The sequence below is a fragment of the Nyctibius grandis genome, chromosome 2, assembly GCF_013368605.1.
Source record: "Nyctibius grandis isolate bNycGra1 chromosome 2, bNycGra1.pri, whole genome shotgun sequence".
Taxonomy (NCBI): Eukaryota; Metazoa; Chordata; class Aves; order Nyctibiiformes; family Nyctibiidae; genus Nyctibius; species Nyctibius grandis.
This window is the reverse complement of record NC_090659.1, coordinates 119,189,979-119,216,768: the sequence shown is the minus strand read 5'-3', so window position 1 is coordinate 119,216,768 and position 26,790 is coordinate 119,189,979. Positions and strand designations below refer to the sequence as shown.

The following is a 26,790-nucleotide window of genomic DNA, read 5'->3' as shown; positions in this document are numbered from 1 at the left end:
TGATTTGAACTGCAAAGCAAAGTTGCCTTAAAAATATGTACCAGACAGATTCACTTGACATGATTTAATATCAGACCAACAAATGAATGGCTGCTAAGGATTTTCTTCTTGGGTTGAGCATACCAAGGCTCTCACAGCATTGGGACCTCACAAGAAGGGCAGAAGGAGAGCTGCTGTCCATGGGAGCAATGTCCCTTTGTGCTAGAACAGAAGAAAAATTTTATTCAACACGAGAGAGACCATAGCGAAGTTTGAAATGCATCAGTCACTAGAGGGTGGCCTCTGACAGAGGTACCATCTTCACTCACCGACACTGCAAACCTGTAGCTGGTTAAACTGTTGTCCTAGCAAGATGCTAGGGTTGTGTTGGGTGAAGATGATGGTTGGATGCTTCAGTTGTCTTTTATTCTTTGTCCCAGTGTGGGTTTGTTTTTTTTTAATGCTAGTCCTTCTCTTTAGCCTTCAACTTGCTCTTCTCATGCTCATAGAACTCCACTGGAGTTCCCTGATGACCTGCCTGTCTGAGGGCCTAGAATCCTTTTGGACAAGATCTCCCATTTTGAGCCTTTAGTCTTTTGGTCACTATATAAAGCTTGTGCTCTGGCTTGTTCTGGGGATCAGGTTTCCTCCCCTGTGCTCTGCTTCACATCAAAGACGACTTCTGCTAACACTTACACTGAGAAATGAGCTGTGAAGCTTGAAGACACCATGTGTCTTTTATTGCCTCTTCCACTGACCTTGAAGCTCCTTCCTTGGTAAATGTCTGACATGGGGGCTGGACCATCTGCTCCGTGTTCGCCAGGAAGCTGGCAAGTTCAGTCAGTGATAAAACAGAGAGGTATTTGGAGAGGGAAAAGTCCCTGGATGCTTATAGGTAGGAACTGGGCAAGGGGAGGGGAAGAAAACATCCTTAAAGCTCAGACAGCTTGGGAATTGAGTATTGACTGAAAGAGAGGAAGGCTGGAGTGTGTTGACTGTTGGGCTGACAGCTGGAGAAGCCAGACCAAGCTCTTCCCGGGGAAAGGTAAGGGGCAGGTGAAGAGTGGCAGCTCTTCCTTGCAAGGAGCCTGTAACTGGTGGGATGTGCAACCTTCTTGTTCGGCAGGTGTAGCAGCAAGGGTACAGCCTGTGCCAGGCTTTGCTGTGGGTAAAAGGACTGTAGGAGCACAAAGGCTCCCTGCAAAAAGGGAACAAACTGCCCAGAGGAAGAAATGCAAGGCTGACAGACTACAGGAGCAAAACCAAGACAGGTTACTGCCTCCCCTCTATCTTCTCATGCACAAAGTCTTCCTACCGAGCACTTGGGGAGCTCTGCCCAGAAGATGTCATCTTGCTGATGGGGCCTGTCACACAACAGTACCTTTTGGTCTCACTATGCATGCAGTCTGCTCACCCAAAGCACAGGTCCGACTGCCCCGCATTAATTTCAGTGGTATCGTACAGGCAGTCCTACCTGATTCAAAATCTAGTCTTGATTTATGGATTTCTATGCACAGGGAATGAACCACAAACCCAGTATGCATTTTCAGGAGTTTTATTACCTTCAGAATTAAACATGGTGAGCTTTATTCTTTTTGTACAAGCTTATAATTATAATCACATCAGCTTGCACCAAAGCTATCACTTACCGTGGTATGTGGATTGATTCTCTGCTGAATAAAATCACTCATGCTGGAAAAAGCATTTCACGTCAAGATGCTGTCAGGTACATATGATGTAGAAGTTTTGGCAGTGTTTCACAGCTAGCCGCATCGAGTCTCTGGTGTATCACTTGGATCAGGTCTAACCTCCATGATAAAGTGGGTGTTTGTCCAGTTCTTCACAAGGGAGTGTTTAAAGAGCCAGGGATGCTGCAGCCTCGTATTATGTGGGAGGCTGTAGCAGAAACAGCTAGTTTCAAGTTTTATTTGTTTGAGCACTGATGTCTTCAAACCCTTTCAATATTGCCTTCCCTGTGCTCAGTGATTTGGGTATGAGTAATGTTGTCTTTCCCTTTATTTCTTCTACATAAGCTGTAAAGGCAGATTTACCATTTCCAGGCAGGCTACATTTCTTACTCCTTTTCCACTTGCCCCAACAGAGATTCATCAAGTAGGATTTTATTTGCAATAAATAAAATCTTTGGAACAAGTGTAGCATTGGTAAATGCAGGCACAAGCACAGGCTTGTTCACTTGGGCTCACCCTAGAGCCCTGCGCTACCCTGACCGAAGCAACCCTGGTGCAGTTCTGGTGCTGTGATTTGCTGTCAAGTGCAGGGCTAAAGCTCAGCTGGGCAAGTCATCAACAGCTTATAAGGTCTGTATGGCTGCTTCTATTACCGTCATGTCCCTTTGGTGGTGCCAAGAAGCCCTGCGTAGGGAACATCATAGAATCATAGAATCGGTTTGGTTGGAGAGGACCTTTAAGGTCATCAAGTCCAACCATTAACCCAGCACTGCCAAGTCCACCACTAAACCATGTCCCTAAGCACCACATCTACACATCTTTTAAATACCTCCAGGGATGGTGACTCCACCACTTCTCTGGGCAGCCTGTTCCAATGCTTGACAACCCTTTCAGTGAAGAAATTTTTCCTAATATCCAACCTAAACCTCCCCTAGTGAATCTGTGTGTCCCTTACAGCACAGCATTGCCATGTTCTGCCACGGTGGTTTAGGCTTGTTAAGTGGCACAGCACTTAACAAGTGACTCCACTCACAGGTATGATGCTTGAAGTTACTTTGGTCATCATTATTATGTTTAATCCTGCTTCCCCCCCCCACCCTGCCCCTTTTTTTTTGCTATAACTGGATGTTCCTGTCTTCTGTTTATGTCCAGGATCCAGGGACTGCAGGGGTCTAGGCTTGGACCTGTAAGAAGAAACCTCGAGCCTCTTGCCACCACCCCCCACTGTTGCAGCATCCTTACGCACCAGGAAGAACTTTTGAGTTGTGCTTGAGTATCTTGCTGAGTAGGACAGCAAGGAGAAAAGATGGTTTACTGGTTAAGGTCCGTCAGTGACCTTGATGTTGGGCAAGTCTTTGAACCTGCATCTCAATTTCCTCAACTGTAAGTAGTGAAAAAAATAACCCACAAACAACACTGACTGCTATGGAAAAACTTCTTTGTAAGGTGAATTTAGCTGTGCAGACTTGTTGCGTAGCCATGAGGAACTGTTTTCTTCGTTCAGCCTTCAGGAATGCCTGCAGCCTCAGCACACCCGTGCCCTGGGTAGGAGAGGCTGTATCTCATTAATACCCTGCTCAGCTGCAGAAGCAGCGTGTTTGATTTCAAATACTCCTCTCCCTCCCATCCCTCAATGAGAAATGCATTTGATTAGAAGGTGCAGAACTTAGGGGAGAGACCGAGAAACTGAAAAGGTTTACCTATATGTTCTGTAAGGGTGATCTATGCTAAAAACAGTGGATAAAGGACAAGGTGGTGCAAGAGTGACTCCCCTCCTGCTTCCCTCAGTGTCCTGAAAACAAAGAGCAGGTACAGATTTATTTTATAGAAGAGATATGAAGGCACACAAAGGTTACAGCTCAAATTCCAAAGGTCTGTTGTTTTCATCCATCCCAAACATGGTTTCCCTTGGCAGGTCCTGCCTTCACACGCTGGTTTGCGTGCACACACCAGTGAGGTTCCTATGGTGAGACCCCGTCAATGTAAGGTTAGAGAAGCCTTTCAGAGTCACGCAAGAAGCCCTTCTAGCCCTGACTCCCACAGTGACTAACAACAGATAGTAAGTAAAATACACGGGAACAAGAGGAGCACAAAATGATACATTCCCAGAATTCTAACTCCCAGCAGCTTCTGCGTCTCACCTTTCCTAAGGCAGAGGTGGTGTCTTTGTAACCTGAAAGTGCTTCAGCTGTCAGTGTCGATACAGTTTGTTCCTTGCATGCAGACACAAAACTCTTCTGAACAAACACTGACTCTGGGGCTTAAGTAGGTGCATTAAAGTGAGGCCTCAAACATAGAAAAGTAGTAATGTCTATCTTATAGCAGAGGATGAACCAAGTAAAGTCTCCTTGTCACCTGTCACAATGTAAATGGCACACATTTATTCTACACCTCAAAGAAAAAATATCACAGCAGATAATTTTAGGCTCACTTCTGGTTCTACAAGTCAGCATTTTCAGGCTGATGAGATCCTGTGTCGTCACATCCTCTTCCCACATCCTTCTGCAGGACCTCACCTACAAGCTTGCAGCAGCAGCTCCAAGATTTCTCTGTTCAATGATCCTAAATGCAGCTGGTCTGGGTGGGTGATATGGAAGACCTCAAAGCAAGGAAGAGGAAAGACACAGCCAGGTATCTGCCACTAACAGTCTTTAACCTGAAAAAAACTACAAGAAAACTGGAAGCTTGCTACCAAGCTGTGAGGATGGTTCCCTCCACCCAACTCAACTCTGTCACAGGATCCCAAGTGTGCTCAAATATGAGGCTCCCAGATGGTATTTGAAATTCTTTGATGAAAATTTGGCCCTTCTCCACAGAGAGTCATCAGGGAAGAATCTGCAGTGGACGTGGACTCAGGGGCTTTTCTTGTGACAAAAAGACAACACTGGATGCTAAAACACTTCACCTACTTGTACTTAATAATTAAGTGCGATATATTAAATACACATTTACAAAAGTTTTTATTGCACATTCTAGAGTTAATTTACAATAAAACAGAGTAACTGCAAATTCTGTTTTCCCCCATCTCTGTGGTGCAAAGATCTGTGAATAAACATAACTCATCTTAGGAATACACACGCCAATAGGTCTATAAACAATTTAATTGTTTTTAAACAGCTCTTTTCTTCTACTGGCTCCTTCCTGAAAGTCTTAAAAATGATTACAAAGAACACAGCATAGAAATATCTTTTTTTTAGTATTTTGGCTTATGGGAAAAAGGGCTCCGTGCTGGGAAGAACAACTCGGGAGACCAGCCCGTTGCCCCTTCCAATACACCCCCTGAATCATTTGTACTGGAGAGGAGATTCTTGCCTTCTGCAGGGGAACAAGTTTCCAGGATTGTATCATTTAAAAACAAAGCCTTGGTGACACCTGTAGACACAGGAGTTGTTAGAACCCTGGCTGTACCCCCAGGGTTTAATCTCACATCATTTTCACTGTTCTCTTTGCTTTCAGAAGCAAGCTTCCCGCCAGCGTGCCCACAGGTCAACTGCAAGTCAGTAGCCCAGCTGACTGTTTTTAAGTTTAAAGATGAAACTGGTTTCAACCTTTTGTTTGCAGACGGAGGGACCCACTCCTCAAAGCTGGCAGGCAGTTGGCCGTTAAGGAACTGCTGTGCAACAGAGCTGTTACTTTCTTTGTCTTCCCTGTTACTTGGCCTTCCACATTTCACTAACCTGCCAGTAAGCTGCTGCAACAGAGTGTTTTGAAAAGAAGACCTGGATCTCTTGCGTTTGGAATGGATTTTAGCAGGATTTTTAGGGGTGAAGACAGTGACGGAAGAGCTTCTTTCCCCAACAGGCCACAGTTTCTGGAGAGGTTTCGTCATAGGAGTCGACTGCGAATAAGGAACAAAATCTCGAGCGCTAACCGCACTGCATTCTGAATCACCGAAGGGGTAAGTTACCGGTGTACTGTGCTTGCTGAAAGGAGGAAGGGACCTATGGTGGGATGAGCTCGGTTTTGAACTGTTACAGGGAACACCTCCAGGATAAAACACCAGTTCAGGAGCTGTGACTTCTTCTGTCAAAGTATCTTCCTGTATTAACGAATTATGTGATTTATTTAAGAATTCTGCAGGTTTTGCTCCCTCTCTTGCACTTGCATCAAAGAGATCAGCAGAAGCATTGTAGCTGCCCTCAGGGAAGCTATTGTTCCATAGCATCTCTCTCCTATTAACACCTTTGAAGGTATTTTCTGACAGTTCTGTTAATGGTTTTAATTCTGTTTTATATATCCTTCTTGTATTGTTGGGAGTTGCTGGATCAGAGTCCCAAGCCCCTGTGAATGTAAGTTCTGTTCTGTGGCTTGGTGTAGAAGAATAATTTTCTTTATTTTCACAAGCAGCTAAACAGCTACCATGTGCAGAACGCACACAGGTAGCTGCCTCGCTCATTTTTACACAGGAGGTTTCTCCATGTTCAGCAGTACACTGCAGACTAATAAAAGACCAAGCTGACTTTGAAATGTCAATATTTGCTTCTTTGGACTGCACATATCTGCTCTCAGAAACAGAAGGCTCTGATGTAACTGGCAAGGACTGTGACAGAATAGGTAGATGAGGGTTAGGTATAAAGCAAGATGCTCCACATTCCTTGTCAGTTGCAGATAAAACACTAGAGGAAGACTCACTTTGTGACACCTCATCACTTGGAGGATTTGCATTTGACTGAAGACAAGCAAACAATATGTTCTCCCAACTATCATCCTCCACTGATGGCAACAACCTCCCCGAGACACTCGCTTCAGGCAAATCACCAGCTCCTAGGGTTTGCCTGGGATACGATTTGAGAAGATTTACACCCAACTTGCTACTTTCAAGAAAGGCATGTTTGCCTGCATCAAGGCTGGGTGATGTTACAACGCTCTTGCCATCTTCTATTCTGGCTAAAAATTCATTTAGGCTTTCTGAGAATGGGAGCTCATCCCAAAGCACAGAGTCTGTCTGAGACACTCCAGCTACATTTATGTGATGAGAAGCTGAGGCATCTCTCTTGTAAAAAAGGGAGTTGGGGGATTTTTCTCTGTAAGAATAATTTCTACTATTAGTCTTTGGGTAAATGCTTTTTACCCCCAATTCCAGGGGATGTTGTAACAACCTGGAACTGTTTCTATGTGAATACTCAGTCTTTGAAGAGGACACTCTCTCTAATTGATCAGTTCCAGAGATACTGTCAGTCCGACTAGGCTGTGAACCCAATTCATTATCCTCCTCTTTATCCCTTTCCTTCACAGAAGAGCTGCAAAACTGTGAATCCCGAAGAGTTTGATTGTTGAGGCTTACACTGCACGATTCTGCAGAGACAGGCCTCCCTTCTTCTTCATGCTGTTCACTCACCAGCTTTCCCACTTCCAGAGTGGGAAAGTCTTCCGCTGTTACCCAAGCAACAGATGAAGTCAGGCTGAAGGACTGCTGCCAGGATGCGAAAAAACTTTCTCTGCCACTAGACTGAACAAAACAGGAGTTTCTGCTCAGGCTAGACAAGCTGCTGAGCTCACTGACAGGTTCATCTATTGGAGCTGAAGATGCATCAGGTAAGTATGAGCTGTTATTACAGGTCCTGAATTTTGCTGACTGCAGGAGCCGATGGAAGTAGTCGATAACAGTAAAGCCAGTAACAGCAGCATTTGGCAGGAAGATCTGGCAAGCTGTAAGGTTTTTTGTACTTCTATTAATTCTGGAACAGTTTTGTAAGATGCTGCTGGCAGCAGAACGCCCTCCATCTTCACTTGCACAACCCTGGGGGGAAAAAAAGGAAAAACAAAAACCAAAACTTAGTACAATGCTTTATTTCGTGATAGAAAAAAAAATTAATGCATGTCTTTTAAGTCAGGCTTAAATTTAGGTCTCACTTTTTGTCAGGATCTGCAGGGAAGAGAATACAAAACAGCCTGTCACACAAAGCAGTACTCCCTGGGAAATAAGCACTGGCAAGGGCTATAAAGGGCATCACAGTGAGAGGTTCTTTGCTTGCTGCAATTACGCAGAGTTTTGGAGCTGGAAAAACAACGAAGAATTCCAAGGGCTTCACAGAAAATGTCTTCCTCCCTTTGGGGCACTGGGTGCTTCCGGGCTTCCTCCAGTGCCGTTCTGTGTATGGCCAGCTGCCTGAGGTCAGTGCTTTCATCTAGGAGGCACTGGGCAGTGCTTGAAGCAAAGCACTCCAGGTACCAGATACCTGACTTGGCAGCTCAGCTATCAAAGCCAGCATGATATTTTCTCTGTGCTACCACTGTTACAGAGAAATAAGCTACAACCTTTATCTTCTCGCATTTATTTGGGGAGTAGTGCTTCAAAGGAGCTTCAGCTACAATTCTTTATAGAATCTGCTTCTCTCTACACAGAAATTGCAGGTGAAAAATGACTTTAGAAGCAGAAGGAATTATCTAATGTTTTGAGAAGTGGATAAACCCTTTTTTACCTCCCCCTCAAGGTCTGGCAATGCCAGAGAGGCCAAAAAGCAAATATAGTTGTCTTCGAATTCAACAACCCTCTTACTTCCTGAGTCTATGCAAAGGCTGAGGGTGAAGGCTGTTAGCCAAGGACAACACCCTTCTAAGTAAGACTTTGAAAAGTATGTTATGTTGATTCTGAGTTTTATCTGGGAGAGTGCAGCTGTATGCATCGCTGAACACAACTATACAGAAATGTCTACAGCCAAAGGCTGAACAAATGGTCTTTGAACGTGTGTTCAGTCCTTGTGTGTGCAGGAGCAGCAACAAGGCTGTTGATATGGAGGATTACTTGTATTTGTAAAGGCATCAGATCTAGAGACCTGGTGAAGAACAAGTTAAGTAAAGTTAATCCATGAAGTTCTCCAACTTCCATTACTCCAGATGCTGTGCATTAGGAAAAATCTCAGCTCAGATACAAACCTCATGGTACCTGTGGGAGAGGAAAAACACCTGCCAGGTAGGATTCAGTTCACAGACTTCACAATACGAATGACTCACACGAGTACCACTTGAAGAGAACTTAGAAGACTGTTTCTATGGAAATATTACTAAGAACTAATATTTCAAAATCTGTTAAACACATAAAAGAACCACAGATGCATATGTTGAACAGCTGTACTTTATCAACATTTAAAAACATGCTCTTAAATCCAGAAATATCAAAATCATAGAATCACAGAATCATTTTGGTTGGAAAGGGCTTTTAAGATTATCAAATGCTGCAAGGGGATGTGTTTCTCCTTACATTTCAGACACCAGAAGACTACGCAGCACAGGAAAGGTAGGGCAGTGCTTGAAAAGACAGTCTGTTTCTTGCTTGAAGTGTACATGGCTTTTTACAGACTCCAAGCTGTTCCTGATACGCACAGGAGCTGGCACTGCTCAGGCTCTCTGAAAAGCAGCCCTGACAAGCTGTCAAGCTGACTACTGCCACTCAAGGTGACTTTTGGATGTGACTCATTTCAAACAACACAGGAGTCTGGGGGAAGAGGAGCAGAATCCTTCCATTGTCCTATCCCTACATTTTCACAAATTCCCAAAAGATGTTGTACATGATGCTTTGATAACTCAGTCTATGCCCCCAAGTGGCTACAAGCTAATGAAAAAAATCATCATAAGAGAGTAATGTGGATTAAAAGTTAGTTACCTTCACTCCAAATATAAATCTTTTTCCAATGAAACAGGTTTCCACTGCTTGAACTAACACTCCTGGAGATGCATCTGTGTTTGTTTCTCCCGACAGCTGATTGAAGTCTTGAATACACCTTGAGTAAAAACATATAGAAGTATTGCACCAACAGAGGAAGCCTTACATGGCATTTCAGCTGTAGTGTAGGTAGGACCCGTGCTAAAGAGAAGATACCGTGGTAGCTTAAACTAAACATAGAATGAAAACAGGAAACCATGAACCTATAAATTCAGTTGTTTACTTCACTTAATTTGTTAGGGAAATAGAAGTAAACAAAACAACCACTTTGAATAGGTTTAATATATACACAACTTCCGGGTGTTCCCTGCGTGGCTGCGATTTTTGTATCAGCACAATGACTGTATAACGCTGTCAATATGCTGCTGCTGCTGCTCACACATCCTTTCTGCCTGCACCTTTACAGCGACAGCAGCATCCATATGAAGACATGCAAATAGCTCTGTTTTTCACAGTTGACAGCAGGACAGCAGTCTAGTGTAGAACACCTGTTGTGAGAATGTTGTTAATGCTGCTAATATGGGATTTTAAAAGTGTTTGTCTTTGACCTAGTGATAATACAAGGCACTGGAAAATAACAGAACAGAGAAGCAAGAAGTGAGTGTATCTGAATATCCCATCCTAGCAAGTGGTCAGGCTCTGAGGACTAACAGGCTTTCTTAGAAATGCCTCCTTGCTAAACGAAAATCTGGTCATATTGGAGACCAGTCATAAGGTGCACATTTTTTTTCCCCCCAAATCCAAACTGTTAAAAAAAAAAAAACCAAACCACAACAGAGGCTCTATCTTTACCTTAAGACTCTTCTAAAATCTTGAGGAAAAATTATGTCTAAATCTCTGGAAAAGCCAACTTACTTAGTAACCTGTCATTCGACAAAGAAAATTCAATCATCTCAAATAAAGGAAGAATGACGCAAGGAAGCAGCCCAACCAATCAAATTGTGAGACTCATTTAGCAGGTGGTAGCTGCCTTCACTAGACAAGTGGAGGATCTCTTACGTAGAAGTAATTAATCTCAAAATGTCAAGATTTCAGGGAGAAACCAAACTTCAGCATTTTCTCAAGGTGATGGGTACCAAGGAAATGCTGGAAAGGAGCACCTCAGCAGCTTCTTCCCACTCGTCTCCCCACCATCCAAGCTCATCTCAATTTTTCTACGCTGAAGAAAAAGCAGCAGCTCTATCGTTAGAAACAATCCATTCCTTACCTCTGCAGATCTTCTGCGGTGACCCCAAACAACGGATCTAAGCAACTTCCAAACACGGTAATGTCAAACAAATCATTAGTGTCAGCAATCTTTAGGGACAATCTATATCTGTAGCTTGTATCTTTAGCTTCACCTGTGCAGCCACATTTTAGACAGTTAAACCTGACAAGACAGTAAAAGGATAAAAAAGATTGAATACATGAACTTCTGTTAATCACTGCTGCGGTAAGAACTTATCTGCAGCCGTTATTACTACTACAATGTATCAAATATTCCATTACAAACTATAAAAGTCTTTCTTATTTTTTACTCCTTGAGGCATGAAGCTTAACAGAGGCTCAGCAAGGGGGTCTGTATCATGACAGAATCCCTCTGGCTTCTTTTCTTGATTTATTAAATACAAGCCTGTTGTGAAGTTGGAGAGAGACAGTGGGCTTTAGACGACCTGTTGGGGAGTAATTTTGAATTCCCTGCATCTCCATTTTTATCATTTCATTCTCATTTGGGATTTTTCTTCCTGTAGCTTCAGTATAATACGTAGATTTTAAAAATTATCAGGAAATAGCACTGTTATCTTTTACTTCAGCATTTGAAACAACAGATATTCTTGCTTTGCAAAGTCAGCTCCTTCCGTTTAGTGCTGACACTTGTTGATTTACTGTTCTTCTGTGTGTCACAGATTTCACGTAGCAGTGGGATTCAAAAGGAAAGCTCATACATTTCTGGACACACAAGAGTGGAAGAGTCACAGAGGATTACCTGATGCATTATACATATAGAATGAGAAGAAATAAAAAAAAATGTAGGATTTGATTTGGAGGGGCTCTCAACCAATGCTTTCCAACTTAGGAACAGCACTGAAAAACTGGACTGCAGGGGATGCACGTGGAAGCTATTAATATACATCATTTATTCTCCTAAACTGTGCTTCGATACTGCATAGCACTGAACACAATAGAACTCCTGATCCGTAACAACCTCCAAGCTGCTACTGGAGTACAAAAAGATCTAAATAGTGACAAGTAACATAAATATCTGAAATTAGCACTTATTTCTATGACGGCTGGATTTTCACCAATTTGTTTTAACTTGTGTTCAGCTCACAGAGATTCCCAAGGCCTCTGACAGTTACAATTAATGAACCCTAAAAGAAGACGTACCTCCTAGAATCCAGTATCAGCCTAGAAAAGCATTTCTGACAGGCAGGATAGATGAAGCAGGAGTTCTGGACGGAAATTACAGAGGCAGACAAAAGTCCTCTCACACTATTCATGTGCTCACAGCATCACCTGAAACAAGTAAGTCAAAATGGTTCAAAGAGTTCTCATTTTTTGAGACGTTAACAGTAACTGCTTTTAGCTGGGTTTTTTGAATGTACTGAAAGGCAGCCCTCAGGAAACGATGATCTCTGTTTGAAAATGGTAGCTCAATTGAGGCAACATCTATCCTTACCCTTAACTAACCCTTTAAAAAGAAAAAACAAAAGAGAAAGATAAGTAATAAGAAGTTCATGATATCTGCACACCATTGCAGATAAACCATGCAAATTCCCACTCATATTTCAGGAATCTTTATTAGAACTATCCTTGAGCACAGCACTGCAGAAAATATGTTTCTGATTTTTTTCCTTGATTTAGAATGAAGTCACAACATGGGGTTAAAAAACGAAATGATTCTACGCTTGTAATTGTGCAAATGCCTTCAATACCAGTGACTCTGGAAGGAGGAGATGCCCAGAAAACTCTCATAAGGGCTTGCAACTGCAGCTATATTCGTGCCCTTTGAGCCAAAGGGACAGCTCTACAGTATTTACCGTTGATTTCAACAAAGAGGCCATACGGATCTGACAAATAAATGATGAACTAAATGTTTAAATAAATAGGAATTAATTTATTTTTATTCAGTATTACTTTCCTGCAGAATTATCTTGCCTTTATTAACACTATACTATCCAAAACATCAATTTTTAGGAAACATCCCCAATTTTAGAAAGGTAACTTTTTTTCTCAGCAGATCCTAGAAACATGTAGACAAAAATACCCTAAAATACCTTAAATCATAAAGTTCCAACTTAAATGACCAAAATGTTCTCTTACACCTTAAAATCCTTCTTTGCAAAAACACTTTTATCACCGTAATAGCTAAATATACATGTCTTGTCAACGTAAGCTGCAGAATAAACTCAGAGGCAGGAAAACAGAGGCAGGAAAAGGTAAAAGCTTTTCCTGGGGGCCAACCAAAATGATAAATCTCTCTTCAGAACATGTATTATCAAACAGAGACTCATTTGACCCAATACATTAAATGGTGCATACCTTCAATTTTTGCCAAAACAGAACTATTTTGCTTTAGTTACAGTACAAGATATCAGTAAATAGCACAAGCAAAACATACTAATACAGAGAAAAGAAGTAATAAATGTTAAGTCTGATTTTGTTATTGCCCAAGAAGGTGGACTTGGAGGAACCAGCAGGTGCTTCACATTCCAATGGGTGCCCAACTCAGAACTATGTAAACAAAGTATACAGTTATATGTACTTTGAAATGAAATTTTAAAAAACCCACCGCACCCTGAAAACATAGCGAACACTTCAATTATTCCATTGGAATTTGGGAGATAGATAAAGTGTAGCATGTACATATTTACACAGGTCTTGGTAAGAGCTCCCTTTACAGCACTCAAGATCTACACCTCTGTTTCTCTTTGGTAGAAACAGAGTACTCATTAACTGGACATACATTAAGAAAAGCACAGTACCAATAGATCTGTTTTACTTTGTTTTTTAATAAACCAACCTCTGGACCCACGTACCCAGCCTGGGAATCACAGGGCTCTCCAGGTGCTCCCCACCGCCGGCCTCCAAAGAGCATTGCCTTTCAACAGCCCTGAAGTCTCACCGAGACGTCCATCAGTGCCCGGTGCTCTCTAGCGGACTCATTGCCTTAAACGTTCCCTAAGGAAAAAACCAAAACACACAAGAAGAGTTGGAATCATAGAATAGAATCATAGAATCGTTTTGGTTGGAAAGGACCTTTAAAATCACCAAGTCCAAGCATTAACCCAGCACTGCCAAGCCCGCCACTAAACCATGTCCCTAAGCACCACACCTACACATCTTTTAAATATCTCCAGGGATGGTGACTCCACCACTGCCCTGGGCAGCCTCTTCCAAGGCTTGACAACCCTTTCCGTGAAGATATTTTTCCTGATATCCAATATAAATCTCCCCTGGAACAACTTGAGGCTGTTTCCTCTCATCCTATCACTTGTTACTTGGGAGAAGAGACCAACACCTCGCTACAACCTCCTTTCAGGTAGTTGTAGAGAGCAATAAGGTTTCCCCTCAGCCTCCTTTTCTCCAAACTAAACAACCCCAGTTCCCTCAGCCGCTCCTCATAAGACTTGTTCTCCAGACCCTTCACCACCTTCGTTGCCCTTCTCTGGACTCTCTCCAGCACCTCAATGTCTTGTAGTGAGGGGCCCAAAACGGAACACAGGATTCAAGGTGCGGCCTCACCAGTGCCGAGTACAGGGGGACAATCACTTCCCTAGTCCTGCTGGCCACACTAGTTCTGACACAAGCCAGGATGCTGTTGGCCTTCTTGGCCACCTGGGCACACTGCTGGCTCATATTCAGCCAGCCATCGACCAACTCCCCCAGGTCCTTTTCCTCCAGGCAGCTTTCCAGCCACTCTTCCCCAAGCCTGTAGCGGTGCATGGGGCTGTTGTGCCCCAAGCGCAGGAACAGGTCTCACACGGCAATTTTTACCCCTTAACCAGCACCTCCTCCCACTCCAGCCCGCAGACGCCCCCGAGGGCCGACAACGAGCAGCCAGGCCGAGCCAGCCGGGCGCGGGCACAGCACCACAAGGCTGCTGAGGGCCGGCGGGAGCTGCCTGGCTTCATCCCACCCCCCTCGCTCGTCCTGGGCGCTTTAAGCTTTGCTCAACACCCGGGAAACGCTTCAGTTACCGCAGTATAACCGTTCTGACCGACGTGCCTATTCCAGTGCTCCGTGACCCAATCGAGTCTCCCTCTCCCGGCCGGAGGGAAACGGTGAAGAGCTGGCAGACGGGCAAGGGAACGGGCAGCTGGCGACAGCGCCGCCGTCCCTCGGAGCCCTCAGGCCCGCACAGGATGGAAACGCCGAGCGGTGGTTATCATGGCCGTGCCCCCACCGCCCCGGCTCCGGCCCCGGGGAAGCGCGGCCCGCGGCGCGGCACCACGGCCCGGCCCGGCCCAGCCCAGCCCTGACGGCGGAAGTGCAGGCTGCTGGGGGCCAGGGCTGGGGGCGGGATCAGGCTGTGCTCACCCAATCGCGGTGCATCCCGAAGGCAGGGCAGCCCCGCTTGCCCAATAACAAAGCGAGGTTGTCAGCCTCGTTCTTACACGGCCCCTAGCGCCGAGACGGGCGGAGCACGTGCCCCAAGCAACCAATCGCCGTCTCCATACAGGACGCCGCGCGACCGAAACCCAAATCCAAGCCGCCGCAGCCAACCGCGAAAGGGCGCGCGAGGTATCCTACACCCCGCAGCCAATCGGAAAGCCCAGCTGCTTAGTGCCCGCCCCCTCCACGTGCGATAACCCCGTCCTTGGGGGCGGGTCACAAAGCGCAGCCCTTTCAGCGCGCACGCGCGGCACCGCCCGCCCCGCCGGGTCCCGCCGCTCCCCCGGGGCCGCCCGCCCGCGGGGCCGCTATAAAGCGGCGGGGCGGCGGGGCGGCCTCTGCTCCTCCTGGCCATGCTGCGGCTCCTCCTGTCCCTCCTGCTCCTCGGCGCGCCCGGTGCCCTACCCGTCCCCCGCCCCCGGGGCTCCGCGCCGCCCGCCGCCCCCTACCTCACACGCTACCTCACGCAGCAGGTAGGAGCCCGTGGGGAGCGGCCCGGCCTCCCCTCGCTGCGCGCCCCGGCACCTCCGCTCCATAAAGGGGCTGGTGTTGGCCGGGCGGAGCCGCTGCCGGGCGGGGTGAGGGGACACCCGCCCGGGCGGGGCTGTGCTGCCGGTGCCGGTTGTAGCACTTCGGAGTTTGCCCTCAGCCCCGCCGAGCGCAGCTGCTCGGAGGAGCCGGTGGTGCGAGTCAGACACGGGCAGGGATTTTCCGTGGGGATTCGGGGGCGTTTTCTTATGTCACAAGCGTCGTGTGGCCGCAGGTGGCCAGCGGTGTGATTCCGCGGGTGTCTGGGTGTTGTAATGTTCGATCTTGGCTGGGGGGAGAATGGATTGAGAGCAGCCCTGAGGAGAAGGACTCGGGGGTGATGGTTGATGAGAAGCTCAACATGAGCCGGCAATGTGCGCTTGCAGCCCAGAAGGCCAACCGTATCCTGGGCTGCATCACAAACAGCGTGGCCAGCAGGTCGAAGGAGGTGATTCTGCCCCCTACTCTGCTCTCATGAGACCCCACCTGCAGTGCTGCGTCCAGCTCTGGGGCCCCCAACATAAGAAGGACATGGAGCTGTTGGAGAGAGTCCAGAGGAGGCCATAAAGATGATCAGAGGGCTGGAGCACCTCTCCTATGAAGACAGGCTGAGAGAGTTGGGGCTGTTCAGCCTGGAGAAAAGCAGGCTCCGGGGAGATCTTCTAGCAGCTTTCCAATACCTGAAGGGGCTACAGGAAAGCTGGAGAGGGACTTTTTACGAGGGCGTGTAGTGATAGGACAAGGGGTAATGGTTTTAAACTGAAAGAGGGGAGATTTAGATTAGATACTAGGAAGAAATTCTTGGCTGTGAGGGTGGTGAGCCACTGGCCCAGGTTGCCCAGAGAAGCTGTGGCTGCCCCCTCCCTGGCAGTGTTCAAGGCCAGGTTGGATGGGGCTTTGATCAACCTGGTCTATTGGAAGGTGTCCCTGTCCGGGGCAGGGGGGTTGGAACTAGATGATCTTCAAGGTCCCTTCCAACTGAAACCATTCTATGATCTCTTTGGTAAAATGTTCGAAGTCTTGAATATTCCAGTTAAGCTGCAGCTATTTAAAGTGACAAGTAGTCTGCTCTGTTGTATCTATACACCATATCCTAGCACCAAAGTCTGTATTCCAAAACATACTGCACAGCATGTTGGCAGAGAGGGGCTGGGGACCTCAGTTGTACTCTGACTGCAAATAGCAGTTGTGGGGGTTGTTTATTTTAAATATGGAATAGATTTCTCTTGCTAACCTGAACTTTATTTTCCTGTCTGCTCCAACAATTCCACTCGCAATTTGGCAAAATCCATGGCACGTGGATAGAACAGAGGGCTCCACAATGTTGGCTACAAGTGCTGGTGTGGTCCCCTGGCAGAAAACTTAAACCCTGCTTGTTTATAGGTTTTCACAAAAACAGTCAGCACTTCCTTTGTATGTGTCAGGGAGCGTCTGCATCTTCACCTGTGCTGTACCTGATTTTTGCAGGGGAGGTAATGGTTCCACTTACTGGGAGGCATAGTAAGGGGAGAGGACACTTTTCTAGTATTTTCATGGTTTGATTAGAGTCAGGCTTGTAGCCTGCATCTGAATTTCATGCCCTAGTCTACACAGAGAGTGGTGGGAAGGAGAAGGTGTTTAATACACAAGCATTTTGGATGATATGTGGATTGAACATGTCCTGTTTCAACTTTGTAGAAGGTAAACTTAGGATGGAATGAGCAAAATAGGAAGATTATGCTTTTATAGAGCGCAGACGTGAAGAAAACGGGTAACCCTTGTAAGATTATCCTGAATAGCTATGGAATAATTTCAGAGTCAAGGTCCGTGTCATTATGGGTGTGAGAGGTGGGTTTGGAGCAATTTTAGTGACAAATCCCTATGTTGAGATAATATTCTTCAGCAGACTGTGTTACTGGTTTAGAAGCACTCCTCTTCCAGCGGTGTCCCTGCGTAAATCCTGTGTCTTAAAAGCATCTCTGTCTAATGCTTTTCAGTCACTTGGGTAGTGATTTGGTTTGAGTTCCTCCATTAACTCCTCTAACAGCCCTGAAGCACATTTTGATGACGTACTACAGATACCTTCTGCAGTGTGTGGTCCGTGTTGGCCAGGATATCAATCCTGTGGTAGTGTTGTAACTCTAAGCGTGACACCTAATTGTTCTGGCACTTCGGTTGTTGCACATTGCTGGCGTAGTATCAGTGATACTAATTCTGTGCCGTGGTCTGAACCACCCTTTGTCACCTTGCTGTTACACCTCTGTCCTCATCCCCTCTCTGGGTTGTGGTATCACCTGGTTATTCTCCTCGGCTATCGGCAGAGACAGCAGCGTGCCCTCCAGTTGCCAGCAAAACAGCAGAGCTGCCGTGTACCTGAGATCTGTGGATTTTGGGAGGTAGATAGATGTTGAGAGAAGGGAGGGAAGAGTCCCCGTGACATCCTGTTGTAAGGATGATGCCACATCTTGCTCCCTTCAGTCTCTCCCACATTCTCTTTCCCTACTTCAAGCAAAATCCCATTGGCTGTGAGAGGCTGCTGCTGGGAAGAGGGGTCCTATTCACAGGCCTTGAGATCCTTGCTTTCCTTGTCCAAAGACTTACACTAGTAGTGCTGAACATGGTGAAAGATGTGTGTATATTCGTGTATTTTTTGTGTTCATCAAAGATTTGAACGCTGCTGCCTGGCACTTGAAAGACACAGGGTTAGCGTAGGAGGTCTGATGGCACGGAGGGCATACGCCTGCTCTTATCAGCAGCACGGCACGCAGACTGCGAGGCAAACCCTTCTGCCCTTACAAAACAGGCACTGAGTACTGCTGTCTGGGAATCTGTACTTACGTTATGATACTGCAGTGGAACATAAATGCCATGATTAACCTGTTAAATAGGGGCGGTGATACTTTGCCACCTCTCAGGATGGTTGAAGTTTAATTATTTACATTATAGTTACTTATGGCATGAATCATCTGCCTGTTCCGTGCTGCTGAGTATTTCTTCTTCCCTAAAGTTCCTGTTTGATTCTTGTTTTTCACTTTGATTGTTTTCATCATAAGTTGAAATTATTTATATAAAACTGTAGAATACAAAAATTACTTCATAATATGGCAAAATATTATACTGTCACAAAGGAAACATTTCTTACACCTATTTATATTTAAAAATCTGTTTGCATAGAGTCTTTAAATATTTAATACTTCCACAAAAGACAACTTTGAAGAGTCTAAATAGATTTCTTGCATGAATTCTGTCGCTTAAAAATACTTCTTGAGCACTGTAAACAATTCATTAATGTGGCACGTTGGAAAAGTGAATTTCAGAAGCTGAGAATTTTCATGTGTAATTACAGTCTCTAAATGGAGCCTGTTGGCATGAAGGCCTATAGACCTGTAGCATTGCTTGGGGGTTTAGTGTCAGCCTTTACTGAGAAGCAGGGATATTTAAGTCTGCTTTCATAAAAATGGAGAAGTAATAGGGTCAGAGTTCAGCTCAACACTCATTTACGTTGAACTTCCTCCTGCTTACCATTTTAAGTGTCAGACAACCCTGACAATGGGCTAAAGTCTAGAATAATGAGAAATAAGTCAAGCAATGCCTGTGTCAGTGTGACTAGGATCTTAGGTTCAATACTGGACTGTGCACATCCTCAACAACTTTTGTTATTTTGGCTTGGGGGATGTGATTTTTTTTTTTTGCCCCTTCATAAGTAGCTGATGCCTTTCAGCCCTCTAACTCCTCCAATGCAGAAGTGAAATTACCCCAGTATAAAGTACCTCATGCTGACCGTCACCCACATCTTTACATCAACAAATGGTATCTATTTTGGGGAAGTTGGTCTCCTTTTCAGCTCTTCTGATGTACTAGCATGACTTTTGTGGGCAAGAGTATTCTGGCTTCTGCTTTGGTAGCTTTCTTGCTAAAAGATTGCATGTGATTTGTGTTAAATGAATCCATCCAAAACTGAACTTTACAGAGAGAATGATGTGTAGGATGTATAGAGCTGCAGGAAGACCACCACTAAGAATGGCTTCTTTGTAGGCAGCTGTGTCAGTGACCACAATTCAAACTCACTGGAAAGACTTGGTGAGGTATCCAAGAGCCACCTACTTGTCTTTGCCCAAGCAGAAATAGCTTTGTAGCATGGTGGGGAGGGTCTGGAGTCAGGCAGCTTTTCTAACCTTGGGGGAGCCTTGTCTTGTACCTCTGCATTCCTGTCTTCAATGCACATACCAGCGTTACAAAAACCATAGACTGAGAACTTGTGGTGCTTTAAGGCCAGTACTGCTGAGAGGATGATGCCTTAAATTTCCTGATATTTTAAGGATTCTCAGTGATAAACTGTCTTTTTCAGAAAAGAGAGTGGACATGGTGTCATAATTGATGGCTGTGTGAGACTTAGTGTGCTGGTGGACCCTTCACCCCAATCACACTTTGTAAGCACATCACTTGCTTTGTGAACTGCTATGAATTGGCCTAAGAACTAATGTAACAAGTACAAATTAACTTATGTTCAGCAAGTTACTGAGCCTGGTTCCTCAATCAGATTGTCTTTTGAACTAATACATGTCAATTGTGTCACTGTTTTCAGAAGATGGGCTCTAATTGCATTCAATAACTTCCTAGATTTCATACCTATGTCAGTATTTCATAGATCAGTAAACTCATATGCAAGTCTTTGTGCTCTGAAACACACTGCAGTTCATATTGTGTGTACATAAAAGGATGCTACGCTGAAGCTTCAAAGTAATGACAGGTATTATTTCTTAATAAAGATTTTTGGGTGGTAATTTTTACAACAGACTTGTAAGATTGTATGTGTTTAGCTCCTAGAGTCATCCTTCATTAGGGTGACAGTCTTATACTATTATTGTAAGTTCAAGAAGGACAGGGAACTGCTAGAGAGAGTCCAGCGCAGAGCCACGAAGATGATTAAGGGAGTGGAACATCTCCCTTCTGAGGAGAGGCTGAGGGAGCTGGGTCTCTTTAGCTTGGAGAAGAGGAGACTGAGGGGTGACCTCATTAATGTTTATAAATATGTAAAGGGCAAGTGTCATGAGGATGGAGCCAGGCTCTTCTCAGTGACATCCCTTGACAGGACAAGGGGCAATGGGTGCAAGCTGGAACACAGGAGGTTCCACATAAATATGAGGAAAAACTTCTTTACGGTGAGGGTGACCGAACACTGGAACAGGCTGCCCAGAGAGGTTGTGGAGTCTCCTTCTCTGGAGACATTCAAAACCCGCCTGGACGCGTTCCTGTGTGATATGGTCTAGGCAGTCCTGCTCTGGCAGGGGGATTGGACTAGATGATCTTTCGAGGTCCCTTCCAATTCCTAACATTCTGTGAATCTGTGATTTCAAAAGTAATGCAATCTGATTTTTTTCTGGGTATATCAGGTGTCTTTAATAACGTATTTTGTGTTACAGACTTGAAGTTCTGAGGCATAGAACATGAAAGCCTCGATTCAAAGTGCAAAAATTAGAATGCAAATTTCAAGCCAGAAAAGAGAATTTGAGAAGGACTGCAGAGGAGCGAAGATATATCTTTTCAGACATGATTCTTACTGTTTCACAGGAAGGGCCAATTTAGAGGAAGCCAGGAATCACAGAATTTTCCTGCTCTAACTGAAAATGTACTACAGCAAAAACCAATTTAACTTCAGTCTCAGGTTACTGCATGAATGAGCAAGAGTAAAGGAAAGTGAGGTGAAGAGATTGGATCACCTTTTTGATGACAATGCTGTCTTAATTTATCATCTTCATAGAATCATATAATGGTTTGGGTTGGAAGGGACCTTAAAGACTATCTAGTTCCAACCCCCCTGCCATGGGCAGGGACACCTTCCACTAGACCAGATTGCTCAAAACCTCATCCAACCTGTCCTTAAACACTGCCAAGGAGGGGCATCTTAAGATGATAAATTTGAATTAGATGATGATAAGATGGTAAGTTTGGATTAATCCAATCTAAGGGTCCAGTTCTGCTCTTGAATGTTGCATCTGTTGTAGTCGCAAAAAGGAAGTTTACAATTACTGAACAAAATACCTTTAATCCAATTCAGCATTTTCCAGTCTTAGAAATTTTTACTGTTGTATGTGAATGAGCATCACTAAAGACATATATACAACAGTGCTGTTTAAGCTGTTTTATTGCTAATGAAGTAATTCTCAGCCATGGACCTAAACTGTGCTTTTAGGACATTGAGACAGATTGAGATTAGCACTTGAAATTCTGCTTAGCAATTTTTTCAGCGTCTTATTGTGACTCAGGTTGGTGTCTCGGAATAGTAACAGATGTTGGGTATGGTTAAGATGAGTTCGTTTTTAGTGTCTGGCACCATAATACAATAGCACTTTAAACTTCTGGTGAAGGAAAAAACAAAGTGCTTTTTACAGAGTCCCTTGGTACCAATTAAAAATTATGTCAGTGGTTAGAGAAGAAGTGATGCTGGTGTTTGTCTCGGAGGTGAATTACTTGAAATATGTTTTACTCATCAATAGTACAGGAGTACTTGGCAGCTCTTACCCTGTGATTTCATAGTGTGATTTAAAACAGGAGCTGTAAGCTATAAACCAGATCTATAAGCAAAAACAATAGCTCTTACTCAGTGGACAGGAAAGCGGGGAAGTACTTGTTAAAGCTTGTCAGTGAATTTTTATTTTTATGCACTACTTATCTGTGGGTCACAATGCAGACATCAGCTTCTCAAATTAAGCAGGAAACACTTAATTTCCTCACAACTTGCAGTCTCTTCCTTCAAGTGAGCAGTTAATACTACAGACTGCAGAAAGCATCAATGATCACTACACTGTCTGAAAATAAGCATATTTTAATCTCACTAGCTTTAATCATTAAAAGCTGTAGTAGACCGCTGAAAGATTTCTGATAGACTGTCTTGATTAAAGAAAGTCCAAAGGACTAAACAATAAACAGACCTGCATATGGCTGAAGTAGCAAGCTGTTTACAAGCCAGACATGCATGAGAAAAATCCTGTTAACTTCACTGAAGTGATTTTGAACTGTACCAATTGCCCGTGAGCTTCTAGTAGTTGAATCAAAGTCTTAGCTCTGAATTTCTTGCTTTTTTTTGGGGGGTGGGGGTGGAGCTGGGTGGGGAGATAGGGAGGGAAATGAAGTTAAAAATGGAATTTGATGCTAATATGTTCTGTATTGGTTTCTTCATCTAACTTTGAGGAGATCAAGACCAGCCAACAGCATAAGAAGTTGTCATAGACTGTGCAGATAGTTTGTAACATGTGCCAAATCGGTGAGAGACTAGAGGTCACACTTCATTATTTCATTTTAAATCTTCAAAAACTGAAGGAATACCTTAATTTTCTTTATTCCATACATTCTGGAATATTTAGATTTTATTTCTAAAGCAGTGAAACTTGTAAGAAATTTAATGGGGAAAACTGGACTGTACTTGGTCATCTTCCATATACTTGCAAAATGGTTCATTTCTTTGTTTTTCGAGACATGTGAATTCAGAGAATTAAATATGACAGAAGAATGGGAATTGCATTTCTTTTCAGCACAGTCCATAGATACTGTCCTCCTTGCCTGTGGTGTTGGGAGTTAGTTTTCTTTTTTTATTTTAAATTTTTACTTGCTGTCTTCTATGCTTTAGGTCAGCCCTAGTGTGCCTGGAATATTTTCTAATACTCAGCACTGTTGTAGTGCTACTGCCCAGTGGCATTACTACTGGCAGTTATGCTGTGGTTGCTGTTCCCTAAATGCATATAGTGAGCAGAAGTTTTGTTCTTTGCTCCTTTTGGGTGGTTGTTTCTCTCTTCAAATTGACATAACAGCCTTTTTCCATTATTCACTCCTGCAGCCAAGATAGAAAGCTTATGTACAAGCTTACCCTTGTGTCAGGCTTAAAAGTGAGTGTGATTAGGTGAAGATTATCTGGAAAAGGTGTTTGTAGAGTAAGATCTGAGAAGTGTCTCTCCTTCCAGAAGAGGAGAGGGTTCATTGAAAGGCCTGCCTGTGTGGGATGCGAGTATGCAGGGAGCTACGATACCATGCGTTAGCTTCTCCTTCTGACTGCTGATACGGACACACTTGGCGGTGCATCTCCTGTCATTCCTAGTTAATTTATTCTGCTTCCAAAGGGAGTAAGTTTTCTTGCATTGTGATGCAAAAAAAAAAAACCAACCATTTCTAAAAGCATCCACCAAGGAACTTAGCATGAAAAAGCCAGTCAGAGTTAGGCTTAGATGGTAGTTTCCATGCAGGAACTTCTTTCAAGACAACAGGAACAGAAAGTGATGGGCATCAGGCCCTTTGACTTCATCAGGGCTTGGACTGAGGCCAGACTGAAGTCGAGGAAGTGGGTGAAAGCAAAACTAGAATGAACAAAACATTTGATTTATGCCTCAAAGCAGCAGCTTGCTTTTCCTTACTACCCAACTCCCTGAAAACCGGTTGACTTTTCCACAAAAGCTGCTCAGAACCACATGCCGCTCTGGAAGCGCTGGCTTTTCTGTAGTGTTTCCTATGCAGTGATAAATGGCTGGCCACCTACACGTGTGTGGTTTTCAGTCCTGTAAGTCACTGCTGCTGGGGTGGGCAGAATGTAGAGTTCCCCCAACTCCTAAGCAAGAGCTGCTGTCCTACAAGCTGGTGACAAATGGCTTTTAGCAATCTCTGTGGAGTTGTTCAGAGTCTGTTCTGAACAGGGTAGTTCATAACAAAATGTTCCTGCCTGGTTTTAAGTGGAAAAAAAAAATAGAAATGGAAATAGAAAAATATTTTTGGATAAAAATCTGAGAGCCTCTATTTAGAAGGGAAAACTGCTGCTTTGCTATGAGGAGAAAAGCATCTGTGGTCCAGCTGAATTCTGGGTGCTATCTGCTCTGGTATAAAGACCCCTCGTTTCAACATATGTTTGCTAGAGCTTTTCAGCCACTGGAGACCTTTTGTAATGGTTGTGACGAGATATGGATGTTGCTGCTTTAAAGTAGAGCAATCTGTAGAAAAACTGTTCACCTGCAGGGAGCCATGGGTGTTATTTCCCTGAATGCTGCTGGTCTCCTTGTCACCCCATCTACCAATGTCTCGGAGCCCTGCAAGCAGATAGTTGTTCTTCAGTGTTCAAATGTGTTGCTAGCTTGCCAGAGAAGCAGTTGCTGTGTGGTATTTTTGCAGTTGTGTAAGGGCTGTGTGACTAATTGCTGCTTTGATGCTTTGTTTTCTGAAATTATCTTCCCCACCCGCCCCCTTAGATGCTGATCAGAATGGTGGCTGTTAAATAAATGATCCACAGTGGCACGTGTCAAATCCTTAGCACTGGACCTTATGTAGGTATTCGGTGCCTTTTAATACAAATAAACTGCCATCCCTGCACTGAGCTTTTGCCATTTTGCCTGTGCTTTGTCGAATTAGAAGAATATCCGGATGGATGACAGGACAGTTGTCCTGTTACCTTGCACTACGTCTGTCTCTTCTTCCTTGGATCCCCTGCCTTGTGTGGGATTAGCTGTAGAAAATAAAATACAAATAATACTGGTTGAATTAAGGCTGGGAGAATGACAGAACAGAGCAAATCTCCTTGTAGCTCTGAATCTGTGATGTAGCACAGTTGCAACTTGAGTTGAACTTTTAAAAATACTTGGCAAAGTACAAAGTTCTAGTCCTTTTTGGGGGAGGGGTAGAGGTGTGTTAAATATTTAATTTGACCAAATCAAAATATTGTCTTGAATCTGAAATGCTTTCCTTCCCCATGTCCTTGTTTACCAAAAGACTGAGAAAATCTTTCCCATGAAAACCATTTTGATCAGGGAAGATTAAACTTATTTTGTTATTTTGTTTAAACAATTAGTCCTAGTCAAAACTTTAGGAAACACTCAGCAAAACTGGAATATTTTTATACTGCTTAATCTGTGACATATTGAAGGTTCCTGTACAATTTTTTCCTCTCCTCTGAAGTTAATCCTCCAGATGTGATGGATTTGTAATTCAATCTGGAAGACAGATGGAAAAAATTACAGGTCTTCACCTGTTAAGGGTCTGAGAGACCTTTCACAAGGGTAACTTTGTTTTTGCTGGTGTAGTGCATCTTCTTTGTGCTTATTTTAGCTGTAATAAAGCTCTGGTTAATAAAGCTTTGATCTGTTTGTTCCCTACTCCTTGCCCAATCCCTTGTCCTGTGGAAGAATTTCACTGGGATAATGTTTTGAATGGAAGCATCAATGATGTGAACATTTGGTGTGTTTATCACCATAGCAGTTTGTTATAAATTTACGTAGATGATTGATTCTCAGCAGCACAAGCATGTCCATTGCTTGGAGAAGAACAGAGTGGCAGGGGAATGGAAAGCGTGGTTAAGGAGTGTCAGCAGTAAACCTGATTGAAGCGATTCCTGCCATCTCCTGCCTTGGTCACCCATTCTCTCCCTTGTGCTGGAGCTTTGCAACTCTCTAGTCTGGGGTGGCAAATTTTGGGGGGGGCTGTGGGACCTCTCAGACTGTCCTTCCAACTGGAGGAGTTGTAACAAGGAACTGCATCCTCACTGTGACTGGTGGAGGATTTTACACTTCAGTAGTTAAAGCCTAAATGTGTCTATGGACTTCATCTTTACATGGTAAGGAGAATCATAGGATGCTTTGGGTTGGAAGGGACCTTAACGATCATCTAGTTCCAACCCCTCTGCCCCGGACAGGGACACCTTCCACTAGACCAGGTTGCTCAAAGCCCCATCCAACCTGGCCTTGAATGCTGCCAGGGAGGGGGTAGCCACAGCTGCTCTGGGCAACATGTCCCAGTGTCTCACCACCCGCACAGGAAAGAATTTCTTCCTGATATCTCATCTAAATTTACCCTCTTTCAGTTTAAAACCGTTACCCCTTATCGTATCACTCCATGCCTTTGTAAAAAGTCCCTCTCTAGCTTTTCCTGTAGGGCCCCTTCAGGTACTGGATGGCTGCTAGAAGGTCTCCCTGGAGCCTTCTCTTTGCCAGGCTGAAGAGCCCCAACTCTCTCAGCCTGTCTTCATAGGAGAGGTGCTCCAGCCCTTTGATCATCTTCGTGGCCCTCCTCTGGACTTGCTCCAACAGCTCCATGTCCTTCTGCTGGGGGCCCCAGAGCTGAAGGCAGCACTTTTGCAGCACAGAACTAATGGTTTGTGGAAGTTGAAACTAATTTGTTTGTGTTCTCATTAACTGCTTAGCTTTCCAACACGAAAGCAACCTTTCATCATACACTGTTCGGGAACGGTTTGTTTCTAACAAGGGCTGACCTGAGAAGCTTTCCTACAGCATATCCTGTAGCTGTTTAACTGTTCTTTGGTCTTTTAAGTGTCTTGTCCAAACTGTGTGACTCAAGGCAGGGGCAGAGTTCCTGTCTGAGGCTTTCCTT

The 26,790-nt window shown here is 44.3% G+C and overlaps 2 protein-coding genes across 6 annotated transcripts in view; one reads left to right on the top strand and one right to left on the bottom strand.

Annotated features, from left to right (window-relative positions):
• Positions 1-4,573: 4,573 nt before the first annotated feature.
• DDIAS (DNA damage induced apoptosis suppressor) lies at positions 4,574-14,772 on the bottom strand. Of its 4 annotated transcripts, none has more exons than XM_068424810.1 (6): positions 14,511-14,772; positions 13,350-13,491; positions 11,698-11,826; positions 10,538-10,699; positions 9,271-9,388; positions 4,574-7,407 (listed from the first exon to the last, which is right to left on the bottom strand). In XM_068424810.1, the coding sequence occupies exons 3-6, from the start codon at positions 11,808-11,810 to the stop codon at positions 4,861-4,863; spliced, it is 2,940 nt and encodes a 979-aa protein (XP_068280911.1). In that variant the 5' UTR covers positions 11,811-11,826; positions 13,350-13,491; positions 14,511-14,772; the 3' UTR covers positions 4,574-4,860. The 4 variants fall into 4 exon arrangements, with proteins under 4 accessions (XP_068280911.1, XP_068280904.1, XP_068280919.1 ...); XM_068424803.1 differs by having other exon boundaries at positions 14,531-14,772; XM_068424818.1 differs by having other exon boundaries at positions 13,334-13,491; positions 14,539-14,772.
• Positions 14,773-15,197: 425 nt separating this feature from the next.
• Positions 15,198-26,790, top strand: part of PRCP (prolylcarboxypeptidase) — a 34,820-nt gene continuing 23,227 nt past the window's right edge. The window contains exon 1 of one of the 2 annotated variants that reach the window (XM_068424305.1): positions 15,198-15,398. In XM_068424305.1, coding sequence (XP_068280406.1) covers positions 15,279-15,398 — 120 coding nt within the window. In that variant the 5' untranslated portion in view covers positions 15,198-15,278. Of the gene's footprint in view, positions 15,399-15,860; positions 15,902-26,790 lie in introns of those variants that run through there. The other variant, XM_068424318.1, reaches the window with a different exon arrangement.

What these genes read in the sequence shown, in the direction of transcription:
- DDIAS (XM_068424810.1), bottom strand. Translation starts at nt 11,810, where the DNA reads ATGAATAGTGTGAGAGGACTTTTGTCTGCCTCTGTAATTTCCGTCCAG. An exon ending in CTGATACTGGATTCTAGGAG is followed by an intron (nt 10,700 to 11,697) that starts GTACGTCTTCTT and finishes CTGTCTTGTCAG; the next exon opens with GTTTAACTGTCTAAAATGTG. An exon ending in GATTTATATTTGGAGTGAAG is followed by an intron (nt 7,408 to 9,270) that starts GTAACTAACTTT and finishes TTTTCCCCCCAG; the next exon opens with GGTTGTGCAAGTGAAGATGG.